This window comes from Ambystoma mexicanum, chromosome 3p (genome assembly GCF_040938575.1).
Source record: "Ambystoma mexicanum isolate Mex_15411 chromosome 3p, UKY_AmexF1_1, whole genome shotgun sequence".
Classification (NCBI taxonomy): Eukaryota; Metazoa; Chordata; class Amphibia; order Caudata; family Ambystomatidae; genus Ambystoma; species Ambystoma mexicanum.
Genome location: NC_090925.1, coordinates 654,676,493 through 654,691,671, shown reverse-complemented (window position 1 = coordinate 654,691,671; position 15,179 = coordinate 654,676,493). Strand labels below are relative to the sequence as shown.

At 43.9% G+C, this 15,179-nt stretch overlaps 1 protein-coding gene and 1 long non-coding RNA gene across 2 annotated transcripts; one reads left to right on the top strand and one right to left on the bottom strand.

The window, feature by feature from the left end:
* Positions 1–3,657: 3,657 nt before the first annotated feature.
* LOC138580691 (uncharacterized) lies at positions 3,658–7,221 on the bottom strand. The gene is made up of 3 exons (XR_011304323.1): positions 4,553–7,221; positions 4,349–4,459; positions 3,658–3,868 (listed from the first exon to the last, which is right to left on the bottom strand). It is a non-coding gene; the product is annotated as an uncharacterized lncRNA (long non-coding RNA).
* A 57-nt stretch (positions 7,222–7,278) lies between these two features.
* LOC138579938 (uncharacterized) lies at positions 7,279–10,443 on the top strand. Its single transcript, XM_069650157.1, has 3 exons — positions 7,279–9,548; positions 9,642–9,752; positions 10,233–10,443. The coding sequence occupies exon 1, from the start codon at positions 7,279–7,281 to the stop codon at positions 8,809–8,811; it is 1,533 nt and encodes a 510-aa protein (XP_069506258.1). The 3' UTR covers positions 8,812–9,548; positions 9,642–9,752; positions 10,233–10,443.
* The last annotated feature ends 4,736 nt before the right edge of the window (positions 10,444–15,179 follow it).

Below are 15,179 nucleotides of genomic sequence, written 5' to 3'. Positions count from 1 at the left end.
AAAACTAAGTCCTCTTTGGTGTTATTGTTCCGGGCATGACATAATCAGATGTTTTAGTGTTCCTTTGGAGTCGTTGCAAAACCGGAAAATAGGGTTAAGTATAGCTTGCTTGGACCAAATACCTATGTGTTCTTTTGTTGGAAGTGCATTTAGTCTAAAACGCATATATAGGGCCCTTGCATGCTGATTTGGCAGGCGCGTTAAATAAGTGTGGCGTTGGTCATATGCTTTAGCCTCAACCGGTACTTTGTGCATCATTTTGGAATTTGCTCTTTGATCGCAGGACTTGATCCAGTCCAGTCTCCAGAACTTCCTCTTAGCCGCATCCGGATTTTCTATTAAAATTATGGGAATGATGTCATACTCTTCCAATAAGTCTTGACAGAGGCAATTCCATTTAAAGAGGATGGTGTGCTCTTTATCGGAGTCAGGGTTGTGTAAGATGATGAATTGAGGTACCGGGTCCTTCATCATTGTTTTACGATACAGACTCAGTAAGTTCCATGAGACTCTTGCGTGGATTGAAATAAGACCTAGTTCGTACCGTATGCAGACGGTTGAGGTACCCTTTGGTAAGTGTAGCACTCAAGTCCAGAAGATGTTTTCTAGTGAATTCCACATGACGGACGAGCAGCCAAATGCATTTTCCCCTCCATAGATTAGGGTAGGCACAACTTTCTGTTGAAAAAACGTGATGGTAGGTTTAAATGAACATTTTCCATATCTGTTGTTAATCAGAGAGTATTGGCATGCTAGCTGACGACACTAGCTTTTGGCAGCTTCTGCCCAAGGTGCATCATTTCTGCTCGCACTAATCCTTATGCCCAAGTATGTGGTATATTTTGCAAGCTGGATTCTCTCCTTGGCAATGTGCCAGTTAAACTTCTTCGCACTTCCACATGCACCTTGTAGTTTCTAGAAGATCAGGATCTCACATTTTTGTTTGTTAATAGACAGTCCATTAGATGTTGTATAGGTATCTATAAGATTTATTTTATGTTGAAGCCCTACCGGGGTCTGATTGATCAGAACAAGGTCCTCAGCATACACTAGATAGTTAATGGGCAAACCATGCATTTTGGGGGGAAACATGTTTGTGCCACAGAATACATCCTTTATATCCGATATGAACAGATTAAATATTGTTGCTGCACCCCTGTTTTACGCCCTTGTGTGTGTTTATTTTAGAAGACAGAGTGCCCTTCATGTCAACACGGATCTTAATACAGGTCTCTGTGTGCAATTCGCGAATTGCACCCACTAGGCTAGGGGGGCAATTCCACTTGGCTAGTTTTTTCCACAATAACTCTCTGTTAATACTGTCAAATGCCTGCGAGAGGTCTATCAGCACCAGGTAGATCTTAGAATTTAGTCTGATTGCTTCCATCTTTAAGATGTTCAGTAGGAGTAGGTTTAGGCCACAACCAACCCCTCTTACAAATCCAGCTTGTCTTGGGTCGATATTAGTCTTTAGCCCACTTCAGGAGTTTCCGTTGGAGAAGTGTTGCATAAATCTTCCCCAAGACATCAAGAAGTGCTATGGGTCTGTAATTTTTTGGGTTGGTTTGGTCCCCCTTTTTGAATATTGGAACCATCACAGCACTTTTCCAAGAGTTTGGGGTGGAGTGGCTCAAGATGATTCGATTGAATAGGGTAACACAGAAATCTGCCCATAAACCCGGGTTGTGTTTGATGGTATGGTTCGTTAGACCATCAGGTCCTGGGGCTCTGGATTCTCGCACACTTTTAATTACGAATAAAATGTCAGCTCTCTCGAATTCCAGGTCCCATTCAGTTACAGCAGTGGTTCACAAGCTACAGTTGGTACACCTTTACAAAATAAGGCTGAGTAATACTCTACCCATACTTTTTCGGTGACTGTGTTGGCCTATAGAGCATGTTGAGGTGCTAAGCTGCTGTTTATCAATTTCCAGAAATCCGCTGATCTTTTCCCTATCCAATTTTCCTTATTAAGGGCATGGCTGCCTCCAAACTCGTAATGAGGCCCTGTGACTACAACAGGCACTTTGGTAATGCCCTAAGTGCCCACTAGCAGCCATCCTGATTTCCCACCACTCCCTCACCCTTCTAGGAGACCTCAACATATGGTTTGATGCACCAGACAACAACATGACACAATCACTCATGGACACACTGGAAGTCCTAAACATGACTTAATAGATAACAGGTGGCACTCACACAGCAGGACATACTCTTGATGCAAGTTTTTGCTCCACCAACCTCAGCTCCATGCTCCCAGCTCGACCGACTCGATTGGTCATATGGACAGACCAAGCAGCCATCCCTTTCTTGCTCCCGTCACACACCCATCCTCCACACATGGCAAACACCGTACCATCCACCCGAGTCCCACTTTGGAACAAGGTCAAAGTAACTCCAGACCTGGCAAACTCCCTGCTCTCTTCCCTCCCCAACCTACCAGTCGAAGGAGTACTACCTTCTATCAGTCACTTTGACACATGGCTCTCCAAGGCTCTCCTTCCTCTCACCCTCTCAATCCCCAACAGACAAGGCCCCTCACCCGAGTGGTTCACCCGCCGCCTCAACTCCCTTAAACTTAAAACACTGAACCCTTCTCTGGAGTGCAGATGAAAGGCCAACCCATATCCCCAATATAGAACAGCCTACCCTCATCAGACTCATGTCCACAAAGCCAAAATCCAGTTATTTTTTATTTTATTTATTGTGTTACGGTCTACAAATGTAAATCTTTCACAATCATGTGTAATACAAGAAAAGAATGAAGAAAAAATAATACAAATAAATAAATCAATACAATAGAAACAAATAATTAATAAGATAAAAATCAGTTACAGTCGCCAGACGAATGTTTGAGTGATTCAAACTAAAGTTAACATTTTACATCCCATATTTGGCAGATAAGAACAAATCACCCGACAATATCCCTCAGTTACCGTCACTAAGCAGGTGACTAGATATTTCAGAAGAAATCTGCATAGAGCCAGAATTAAGGAGGCATTTTCACCCCACATTAGACATGCTCAGAATAAGTCAACTACACTGGTGCAGGAAAAACCCTTGCATGATGTGCTTTTGAAGTAGAAAAGTCTGGTTTTCGTGAAAAAAATGCAATCCAGAAATAAATGTTTAAGGGACTCTAGTACGGATTGCTGTGTAGAGAATCCACATTATAATGATCGACCTGCATATTCTGGTTGTCCTGCCAGTTATTCCAAAGTTGGAAATTGATTTAAATGAATGTGCAGGTAAAGAGTGCAAATTAAGTTTGGTACATGGAAACAAATGAACATACTGAAAAAACATATTTCTCTTCCTAGGTATGTTATGGTATGGTAATGTTTATTTATAAAGCACCTATAATCAAGGCAAGTGTTTCAAACCGCGTGGGAACATGGGGAAAAACAAAAATGCTGACAGTGGTGCACACCTGGTAACAATTGATATAGAAATTCAAATCATCATTATATGTACAGAAGAGCTGGTTTAAGAATTTAAAGGTGCGGGGGAGGAAAAAAGGCCTTGGCACAAAGCCTAAATCAGAAAAGAGAAAATATAGAAGAGGACCCAAAAAGTGGGGCCCTCCCGTCCCCTGCACACTGTTTACTGATGCCCCATAGGGCCTTCAAATATATGGATATAGATATATAACAGCAGTTTGTTAGTTGAGCATATAACAATTTATTTGGCAAAGAGGAAAACAAAATTTGCCAAAAGGCACATTCTGTTGTACAAAGTAATTCGTGACGTTTAACATATTAAAACAAATTGCGAAGAAGCAATAAATGATGGAGAGGTGATGCTGTCCAATTGTGGAGTGGCCGACGCGTTTCGAGGGTAACCTCTTCTTCATAAGGGCCCAATTGAACTGTTGACAACATTTCAAGGAGACAAAAAGTAAAATCTTTTATTTTATTTCCATAACAGTCAAGGACTGACTGACAAGCTGTACATAACTCGGGATGCTAGCGAGATGGTGAAGAGCAGAATACTGGAGATCTAGTATGGTGAAAAGAGTGAACTAACAGATCAAAGAGAAACACTCTATACTAATAGCTAAACACATAACAAAGGAGATGTATTGTGTGAGATCCACCTACATGGTGGGATCTAGAAAATGGCGTGATGAAGAGTCAGACAGATCGAGATAAGCCAAAAGCGGTAGTGGGTTCTAAATAGCAAGGACCACCCTTGAATAGTGAAAAAGCTGAGTCAATATGGGGAGCGTGTTTAAGAAAAAACCATACCCCTCCTGTGGACGGAGAAAGAATAACTCCAAAAGAGCGCTACTGAATAAAATAAATAATACTTAAAATAAACCGGAATTGGTTTTAAAGAATGCACTCACTCGAGTTGCGGGACGAGTAGCCAAGGCAACAGGGGCATCCGTGTGGTCAACAAGTATTCGAAACAATTATACGATGCAGGGCATCTGCAAAGAGACACGTACTGCTGGCACCTAAGTGGGGACATATACATTTCTGTTATACTGGAGAGAAATAAACCTGGGGTCTCCCAACCGGGCTAAGGGACCCAAGTAGCGGTAGCTTACCTGTACAGTGCGGGGAACACTGTTAGTGGAAACTGAAACCGGCAGGCAGTGGCTCCGCGCGGTCGTAACCTAGGGAACGAGCTGTGCTGGGGACACGCCGTCAGACGTAGAAAGGAAACTAAATAATAAACATAGAAAAGGGCATAGAAGCCGGTGAGTGAGGAATATGGAGGCCATCATGCAATGGCGCATAGTGCAAGCGTACTCATAGGGACTGACCAGAGATCAGGATAAATAAGAAAAGTAGAGTTAATATGTTCCATAATGAAACATAAGAATTCTGGTGTTCACCATCGCAACGCATTTTATAATTTTGGTTCTAATGGAACAGAAATTTGTGAATAGTACAATAATCGTTACAGTCATGATAGATAACACAAATGGTACATGCAGTTTACTCTTAATAGTCCAAAACAAATCATGTAGAGTCATGAGGCTACTCATTATATAGTGAGACAAGTATAATTCAATGGCAAGGGGATAAAAGATTGCGATGTAGCCTATTACTCATACAAGGTTCGAACGAATGGAGAGATGGTTCAATTGGTCATTCGTGAACAGGTGCAAACATTTAAGTGAATATAGGCAAGTCAAACATAGGAAAATACAGTTCCCTTGAAGAAAACATCAAAGTCACAACACTTGTAATGACAAAGAAAAAAAATTTTTTTTAAGGTCCGGGATACTGACACTTGTGTATAGTAGTTGGCGATGTAACATGTGAGTTTCACAATTCACTATAGAAAGCAACTCAAAGAGAATTCATCATTCAGACCCTTAGGTTGCAAAGTGTCAAGTGTGTGGATCCAGTACTTCTCTCGCTGTGACAACAGGGATTGGTAATTGCCACCTCTGTGTGGACGTTTGACAATTTCTATGACTTGAAATTTAATTTGTGCAATCGTATGTTGGAATTCGATGAAGTGCCTTGCCACTGGGGATCTGAGATTCTTACATCTGATGGTGGATTTGTGTTCTGACCATCTTTCTTTGACGGGTCTTGTGGTTTGTCCTATGTATAATTTACCACAGGGACATTTCAATGAGTAGATGACACCTGCGGAGAGGCAGGTGGAAAAGTCTCTGATTTTGAATTTCTTCCCAGTTTGTGGGTGAGATATCGTTTCACCTTTTATAACATTGTTACAGTTCGTACAGTTCAAGCAGGGAAAGGTACCCTTCTTTATGGTACTCAGTACAAGTTGTTTGTCTTTAGGAGGTCTTTCCGCTCTCACTAGTTTATCTTTGAGATTATGTCCACGTTTAAAGGCCATCATTGGTGCTTTGGGAAATAATTTCAGGAGAGAGGGATCATTGTGTAGTATGGTCCAATTTTTACGCAGAGTTTTGCTGATTTGGAAACTCTGTCGTGAGTACTTTGAAATGTAGAGTAGCGGTGTGGACTTATCCTTGACTTTAGGGATGCGTAGTTGTTCCTTCGTGAAGGTCTCTGATCTGTTGCGGGCTTCTCCTGTGATAGTATCTGGATACCCCCTAGATCCAAATCGTTCAACTAGAAATGAACATTCTGAGTCAAGGCCTGCTGGGTCTGAGATAATTCTCTTCAATCTTAACATTTGACTGAATGGTAGGCTTTTGAGCATGGGTTTAGGATGGAAACTGCTGAAATGTAAAAGATTATTCACGTCTGTTGGTTTATGGTACACCGTGGTGTCGATGTGACCCTCTTTGATCTGTAAGCTCACATCCAAAAAATGTAATGAAGGGTCCCCTACTTCCATTGTGAATTTGATTGTGTTGTTCACTGAATTCAGATGTTCCAAAAAAAAGATCCAATTCATCTCGTGTACCACACCAGATACCGAAGATATCATCTATATAACGTTTCCAGGTCAAGATTTTAAATGACCAAAATGGGTGATCCAACACGTTTTCTTTTTCAAATTTATACATGTAGGTGTTAGCATAAACCGGAGCCATGGCCGACCCCATTGAAGTACCTGATGATTGTACATAGTATTGGCCCTGAAATCTAAAGTAACTGTTGTGAAGAATTATTTCCAGTAATTCCACAATAAATTCTTTGTTCCCTCTTATATGTTCATGATTCAACAGGAGCCAGAGTACAGCATCAACCCCTTCGATGTGGGGAATAGAGGTGTAAAGGCTGCATACATCCATACTAAAGAGAATGCAGCTAGTGTCCAGGGCTATGATTTCTTGTAGACAGTTGAGGAAGTCTGTAGTGTCCTTCAGGTAGGTTGGTATTTCCTGGATTAGAGGTTGAAGTAAACGATCCACATAGATGGCCAATGGGTCAAATATGCTATCAGTTCCCGCAACTATTGGTCTGAGTGGCGGATTAATGTTGTCTTTATGAACCTTTGGTAAGCCATAGAACACAGGCGTGATTGGATATTTGTTTATAAGGAACTGACTTGTTTTTGAATCAATCCAGTTGTTTTCCAAAGCATTGTCAATAGCTTTCTGGATGATGGCTTTGATTCTAAGTAGTGGATCATTATCAAGTTTTGTGTAAGTAACGGTGTCGTTAAGTAGTTCCAGACATCTCCGTGTGTAGTAGGATGAATCCATGATCACGATTGCCCCACCCTTATCCGCAGGTTTGATAGTTAAATCTTCATCTTTAGCCAGCTGTTCAACATGTTCAAGTTGGCTATTCTTAATATTAACTGGTTTAGTGCTATGGTAATTAATTCTTTTGATAATGATCCACTACTTAGAATCAAAGCCATCTGTGTTCTATGGCTTACCAAAGGTTCATAAAGACAACATTAATCCAGGAAATACCAACCTACCTGAAGGACACTACAGACTTCCTCAACTGTCTACAAGAAATCATAGCCCTGGACACTAGCTGCATTCTCTTTAGTATGGATGTATGCAGCCTTTACACCTCTATTCCCCACATCGAAGGGGTTGATGCTGTACTCTGGCTCCTGTTGAATCATGAACATATAAGAGGGAACAAAGAATTTATTGTGGAATTACTGGAAATAATTCTTCACAACAGTTACTTTAGATTTCAGGGCCAATACTATGTACAATCATCAGGTACTTCAATGGGGTCGGCCATGGCTCCGGTTTATGCTAACACCTACATGTATAAATTTGAAAAAGAAAACGTGTTGGATCACCCATTTTGGTCATTTAAAATCTTGACCTGGAAACGTTATATAGATGATATCTTCGGTATCTGGTGTGGTACACGAGATGAATTGGATCTTTTTTTGGAACATCTGAATTCAGTGAACAACACAATCAAATTCACAATGGAAGTAGGGGACCCTTCATTACATTTTTTGGATGTGAGCTTACAGATCAAAGAGGGTCACATCGACACCACGGTGTACCATAAACCAACAGACGTGAATAATCTTTTACATTTCAGCAGTTTCCATCCTAAACCCATGCTCAAAAGCCTACCATTCAGTCAAATGTTAAGATTGAAGAGAATTATCTCAGACCCAGCAGGCCTTGACTCAGAATGTTCATTTCTAGTTGAACGATTTGGATCTAGGGGGTATCCAGATACTATCACAGGAGAAGCCCGCAACAGATCAGAGACCTTCACGAAGGAACAACTACGCATCCCTAAAGTCAAGGATAAGTCCACACCGCTACTCTACATTTCAAAGTACTCACGACAGAGTTTCCAAATCAGCAAAACTCTGCGTAAAAATTGGACCATACTACACAATGATCCCTCTCTCCTGAAATTATTTCCCAAAGCACCAATGATGGCCTTTAAACGTGGACATAATCTCAAAGATAAACTAGTGAGAGCGGAAAGACCTCCTAAAGACAAACAACTTGTACTGAGTACCATAAAGAAGGGTACCTTTCCCTGCTTGAACTGTACGAACTGTAACAATGTTATAAAAGGTGAAACGATATCTCACCCACAAACTGGGAAGAAATTCAAAATCAGAGACTTTTCCACCTGCCTCTCCGCAGGTGTCATCTACTCATTGAAATGTCCCTGTGGTAAATTATACATAGGACAAACCACAAGACCCGTCAAAGAAAGATGGTCAGAACACAAATCCACCATCAGATGTAAGAATCTCAGATCCCCAGTGGCAAGGCACTTCATCGAATTCCAACATACGATTGCACAAATTAAATTTCAAGTCATAGAAATTGTCAAACGTCCACACAGAGGTGGCAATTACCAATCCCTGTTGTCACAGCGAGAGAAGTACTGGATCCACACACTTGACACTTTGCAACCTAAGGGTCTGAATGATGAATTCTCTTTGAGTTGCTTTCTATAGTGAATTGTGAAACTCACATGTTACATCGCCAACTACTATACACAAGTGTCAGTATCCCGGACCTTAAAAAAAATTTTTTTTCTTTGTCATTACAAGTGTTGTGACTTTGATGTTTTCTTCAAGGGAACTGTATTTTCCTATGTTTGACTTGCCTATATTCACTTAAATGTTTGCACCTGTTCACGAATGACCAATTGAACCATCTCTCCATTCGTTCGAACCTTGTATGAGTAATAGGCTACATCGCAATCTTTTATCCCCTTGCCATTGAATTATACTTGTCTCACTATATAATGAGTAGCCTCATGACTCTACATGATTTGTTTTGGACTATTAAGAGTAAACTGCATGTACCATTTGTGTTATCTATCATGACTGTAACGATTATTGTACTATTCACAAATTTCTGTTCCATTAGAACCAAAATTATAAAATGCGTTGCGATGGTGAACACCAGAATTCTTATGTTTCATTATGGAACATATTAACTCTACTTTTCTTATTTATCCTGATCTCTGGTCAGTCCCTATGAGTACGCTTGCACTATGCGCCATTGCATGATGGCCTCCATATTCCTCACTCACCGGCTTCTATGCCCTTTTCTATGTTTATTATTTAGTTTCCTTTCTACGTCTGACGGCGTGTCCCCAGCACAGCTCGTTCCCTAGGTTACGACCGCGCGGAGCCACTGCCTGCCGGTTTCAGTTTCCACTAACAGTGTTCCCCGCACTGTACAGGTAAGCTACCGCTACTTGGGTCCCTTAGCCCGGTTGGGAGACCCCAGGTTTATTTCTCTCCAGTATAACAGAAATGTATATGTCCCCACTTAGGTGCCAGCAGTACGTGTCTCTTTGCAGATGCCCTGCATCGTATAATTGTTTCGAATACTTGTTGACCACACGGATGCCCCTGTTGCCTTGGCTACTCGTCCCGCAACTCGAGTGAGTGTATTCTTTAAAACCAATTCCGGTTTATTTTAAGTATTATTTATTTTATTCAGTAGCGCTCTTTTGGAGTTATTCTTTCTCCGTCCACAGGAGGGGTATGGTTTTTTCTTAAACACGCTCCCCATATTGACTCAGCTTTTTCACTATTCAAGGGTGGTCCTTGCTATTTAGAACCCACTACCGCTTTTGGCTTATCTCGATCTGTCTGACTCTTCATCACGCCATTTTCTAGATCCCACCATGTAGGTGGATCTCACACAATACATCTCCTTTGTTATGTGTTTAGCTATTAGTATAGAGTGTTTCTCTTTGATCTGTTAGTTCACTCTTTTCACCATACTAGATCTCCAGTATTCTGCTCTTCACCATCTCGCTAGCATCCCGAGTTATGTACAGCTTGTCAGTCAGTCCTTGACTGTTATGGAAATAAAATAAAAGATTTTACTTTTTGTCTCCTTGAAATGTTGTCAACAGTTCAATTGGGCCCTTATGAAGAAGAGGTTACCCTCGAAACGCGTCGGCCACTCCACAATTGGACAGCATCACCTCTCCATCATTTATTGCTTCTTCGCAATTTGTTTTAATATGTTAAACGTCACGAATTACTTTGTACAACAGAATGTGCCTTTTGGCAAATTTTGTTTTCCTCTTTGCCAAATAAATTGTTATATGCTCAACTAACAAACTGCTGTTATATATCTATATCCATATATTTGAAGGCCCTATGTGGCATCAGTAAACAGTGTGCAGGGGACGGGAGGGCCCCACTTTTTGGGTCCTCTTCTATATTTTCTAACATGGGGAAAAACAACAGTCGCTCAGAGCCCTTGAAATTCTGAGTCAATAATAGTCTGCTCAGGCAGAGTAAGTGCATATAATACATTTAACAGTTGAGAACACAGCAAATAGGCCTGACGGCGATTCTGCAGTTTTACCAAGTGCAATTAAGGTGTGAAGAGACAGACCATTTTCAGGTACGTTGCATTTGGATTGTGCAAGTGCAAAGATGGTTACAGGGAGGGGGAGGCCCAAGTGCACCCAGTCAGTGGAGACTGGGGTAGGTGCAGAGAGAGCCACTCTCTTGCATCATTTCTCAAGTGCAGTGAGGGTGGGGGGAGTGTAGGGGCCCTGAGTGAAGGGCGAGAGAGGACTGGCGGGGGTGCCCGGGACCTTTGACACTCTGAGTAAACCAGGCGGCCAGTCAGCAAGCTGTAAGGAAGAGGAGGGAAAGATCAGAGAGCTAGGTTAGCAGGGTAGAGGGAGAGAGAAGGGAGAGGAGAAATGGAAGGTCTTAAGGAGTTTCCAGGGCTTTAGAAGATCAGGCTTAAGACAGAGGGTGGTGGGCAGACTATTCCAGTGGGAGGCCCTGCTCAGGATAAGGATCTCCCTCCAAATATCTACTTGGGGAACCGGCTCACTCGCAGAAGTTTGGAGGAAGATGAGCAGAGGGCTTGTGAGGGGCAGTATTTAGGTAAGCAATGTTGCAGGCAGGTAGGTCCCATGCCCCAGAAAGCTTTGCAGACAATGCAGAGGTTCTTGAACTTGCTCCTTGCAGCCACAGGGAGCCAGTGAAGGGATTTCAGTGCCGGAGAGATTCAGTCCCTGGGCTTCAGGCCAAGGATAAGTTTTGCTGTTCTGGATGAGTTGCAGAGGACGCAGGACAGAAGCAATGAGGTTGAGAAAGAGGCTGTTGCAGTAGTCCAGCCTAGAGAGAACCAGGCATCTGGAGACAGTGAGGCACTGGGGTAAAGTGAGAAAAGGTAGAGTACCTCTGAGGAGCTGTAGCTGATAGTTACACTGTTTAGAGATGTCTGAAATGCGAGAGGAGAAGGAGAGAGAGGAGTCGAAGATGACCCCAAGGTTTTTAGCCTTGCATGGCAGTGCAGGCACAGGGCCAAGGGAGGTCTTTCTGGTGTTGAGGCAAAGGTCATTTGCAGCACACCATAACTGAGCAGCGGATAGACAATCAGATATGAGCAAGGGGAGGAGGCGGCTGGGGGTAGCCTGAAAGATAGCTGTCCCTCACCCACATAGCACTGGAAGTTAGAGTTGAAAGTGGCAATCACACGTGCCAAGGCAGCAGTATAGACATTGAAGACCCAGTGGGATAGGTTAGATCGCTGGGGAACGCCACAGGTTGAGAGAGCGATAGTTGAGTGAATGGCAATGAGTTCCACCTGGGATGGGGGGGTCAGAGAGAAAGGAGCTTAACCACGCCAGAGCCTGACCTGTGATTCCCAGGTTGTCACAGAGACGTGCAATAAGGATGTTGTGGTTAACCGTGTCAAAGGCAGAGGAGAGGTCAAGGAGAATGAAGACAAAGGGAGTCTTAGTGTCAAGGTTTGAGAGCAGGTCTGCACGAGTGTTCAGAAGAGCAGTTTCCATGCCTCTGGATACTCTAATGCCAGACTGATGGTTGTGGAAGCATCCAATATATTCAGTGTGGAGTGTCAGCTGAGAGATAGCCAACTTCTCTAGGAGTTTGCCCAGGAATGGAGTGATAGAGATAGGGCGGTAGTTTCCCAGAATGGAGGGGTCGGCAGAGGATTTCTTGAGAATAGGGTGCACAAGGGAGTTCTTAAGAGTAGTAGGGCTAATAACACCAGGGCTATTAGCGCCGGCGTTACCGCCCAACTTGTGATGAGGCCCAGTATCCATTCTGGGAAGATCAGCACCAATCCACCCCCTGTCTTCTGTGGCTTGGGCACAGAGTGGATTTTGTAGCCTTCACAGAGGAGTGTGTCAAAGCTTGTGACAGAGCTATTCTTGAAACATGTCTCTGTGATGGTGAGCACATCAAAGCCCATGAGTTTGAGGAGGTTGCAGATGTCAGACAAGTGTTTGAAAGCAGAGCGAGTGTTGAGAGTGGCAATGTGGAGCAGCTTGCCATTATTGAGGGTCTTCCGCGGAGGGCGCAAGGGACAGTGGTCCCCCTCAAGGGAGGCAAGAGGGCCAGAGGGATAGTGGAGGATGGAGGAGGAGCCAAGGCCAACAAGGAGCAAGGACAGTGTGGCAAGGCAAGGGTGCCAGTGCAGAGGAGGAGGAAGGCACAGTGGGCAAGGGTGCCTGTTCAGAGGATGAGGAGGGCACAGTTGGCAAGGGAGCCAGTGCAGACGAGGAGGAAGGCACAGTTGGCAAGGGAGCCTGTGCAGAGGAGGAAGAAGGCACAGTGAGCAAGGGAGCAAGTGCAGAGGAGGAGAAAGGTACAGTGGGCAAGGGAGCCAATCCAGAGGAGGAGGAAGGCACAGCAGGCAAGGGAGCCAGTGCAGATGAGGAGGAAGGCACAGAAGGTAGGGATGCCTGGCCAGAGGGAGAGGTAAGGTTAGAGAGGTGAGGGAGGAGCCTGTCAAAGAGGAGAAGGTTGGTTTGAGGACCCTGAACCATGATGGTTCCATTGAAATAGACATTGATGATGACTGTGGAAATGGCAAAGAGGTCAAGGAGAACCTCCCAGCTAGTGCAACCATTAACGGTAGAAGAGGCAACAGGAGAGAGAAGGTTGACCATGTAGCGAGTCCATAGTTCAAGTACGTTAACGAAAAAGAGTATGTCAGTGTGAGTCTCTCTGGCGGAAGCTGTGACGTAGGTGTCTGCAAAAGGAAGGCCTGGGTCGGAGCCCAGTAGGTCATTCTTAAGTTTCTTCCAGCCAGATTTAGTGAGAGGAGAAGGATAGGAGATAGTGAAGCAGTTAGAGAAATAGGAGAGATAGATAGCGACATAGTAGGCTCCAGTGGCGGGGACTGCAGCCACTGGGCACAGCTAAGTTCGATTTTAGCAGAACAGAATGAAAACACAATGCAGCCACTGGGCACAGCTAAGTTTTTTTTTTTTTTTGAGGTATGAGTGGAAGACCAGATGAGATGGAGTGAGGGGTGGCACAGTCGCAGGTGAGGAGGTAGATGATGGATGATTTTGGTTGAGGGAACTAACCTTCAGAGAAATGATAAATGTCCCACTGAAGGTGGTGCAGGTTCTCCTCAGCCTCCATTTGCAGATGTGGGGCGTAGGACCCCCAGATCCGGCCAGGGAGCAGACAGGGCCTTAGATCTGGGCCTTTGAGGAATGGTCCGGAGACCGCCTCCCGGTGCCACTTATTGGCTGAAGTAGGAGAGAGTAGCCAACGGTGGGTGGGTCAGGCCGAGGCTACTTGAAGAGTATTGTAAAGGGTGCACCCAACTTGGAGAAGGAGAGTGAGCAGCAGGGCCTGTGTCCAGAATAAAGATAAATCCCTTTTTTTACAGCATCAGAATCACATTGGGTGTCATTGTGGTGAAATTGCACCATGCAGAGCTCATAAAGCACAACAGTGATTTAGAAACGTGTGAAACATGTGCTTCCTTGCAATTGTGGCTGCGTGTAATCACGCCTTGAAAAATGCCAGATGCATTCAGAATTAATAGTACAATTGGTTTTGATTTGCTAGGGCCTGTGTGCAATGCTGCAGAAGCCACAAGGCTTACCTTCTTTCAAAAACACTCTGCTGAAGCAAAGTCGAGTGAATGCGTGTGACAGATCACCTGTTTGATGTTGCGAACGATGAAGAAAGAGAAGAGAAGTCCCAGGGCCTCGCTGTGGGCCTTTGAGGAATGGCCTCTTGGGTGGAGGGGTTGGGGTTAGGCATTGGACCTGCTTCCCATTCCTCTTAGTTCTAACCTTACCTACTTTAGGAGTTTCCCTCCTAAAACTAGGATTTGGGTTGGAGTCTTCAATAGAAGGTCCAACAGTCTGAAGGTTTTTAGCCTTAGACTTTTCTTTTCTGGTTTTCCACCAGCACTGAGAATTACCAGTTCTCTTAGGCCTAAAGAGGGGGCCAGTTGGTCTATCCACCTTTTCCTCAGAAGCAGGGGGAGTCAGAGACTCTAAAACTGGGGGAACAATGATGGAGCTTGGTTGGGGCTCCCATTTCCCTTACATACTGGCCTAAAATGTGCCTGGGTTAGATGTCAACTTACTAACACCAGGGCTGGTAGTGGGGTTCTCTGTAGAGGTTCCCACAGGCCTAGAGCAGTCCCTTAAGGTGGCCTCTCTAGCCAATTTGGTTTGGTTCTGCTTCTCCACACTAGGAGGTATGGGGGTATTGGATACTACTCCTATAGTTTTTAGATCATTCCCCAACAGGACTCTCCCAGGCACCTCAGTCTGAACACTGACAGGAATCCTCACTGTCATGTTATTACACTGAATGAGGGCTGGTAGAATAGGAACTAACTGGACAGGACCTCCAGAAAATTTAGTGGGCCCTATGGGTGCCTTAGCAACATCCTCAGGCTTGAAAAAACTTTCATCCACTACTTTTTTGCTGGACCCAGTATCTCTTCTGGCAGGGCTATCCTGGCCATTGACAGGAACACTGTCCATATAATATACTTTAGAGTTTTCTGGAAGGGAGTCATACACACCCCTATTCTGTTTGCTAACAAG

What these genes read in the sequence shown, in the direction of transcription:
- LOC138579938 (XM_069650157.1), top strand. Translation starts at nt 7,279, where the DNA reads ATGGCTTACCAAAGGTTCATAAAGACAACATTAATCCAGGAAATACCA.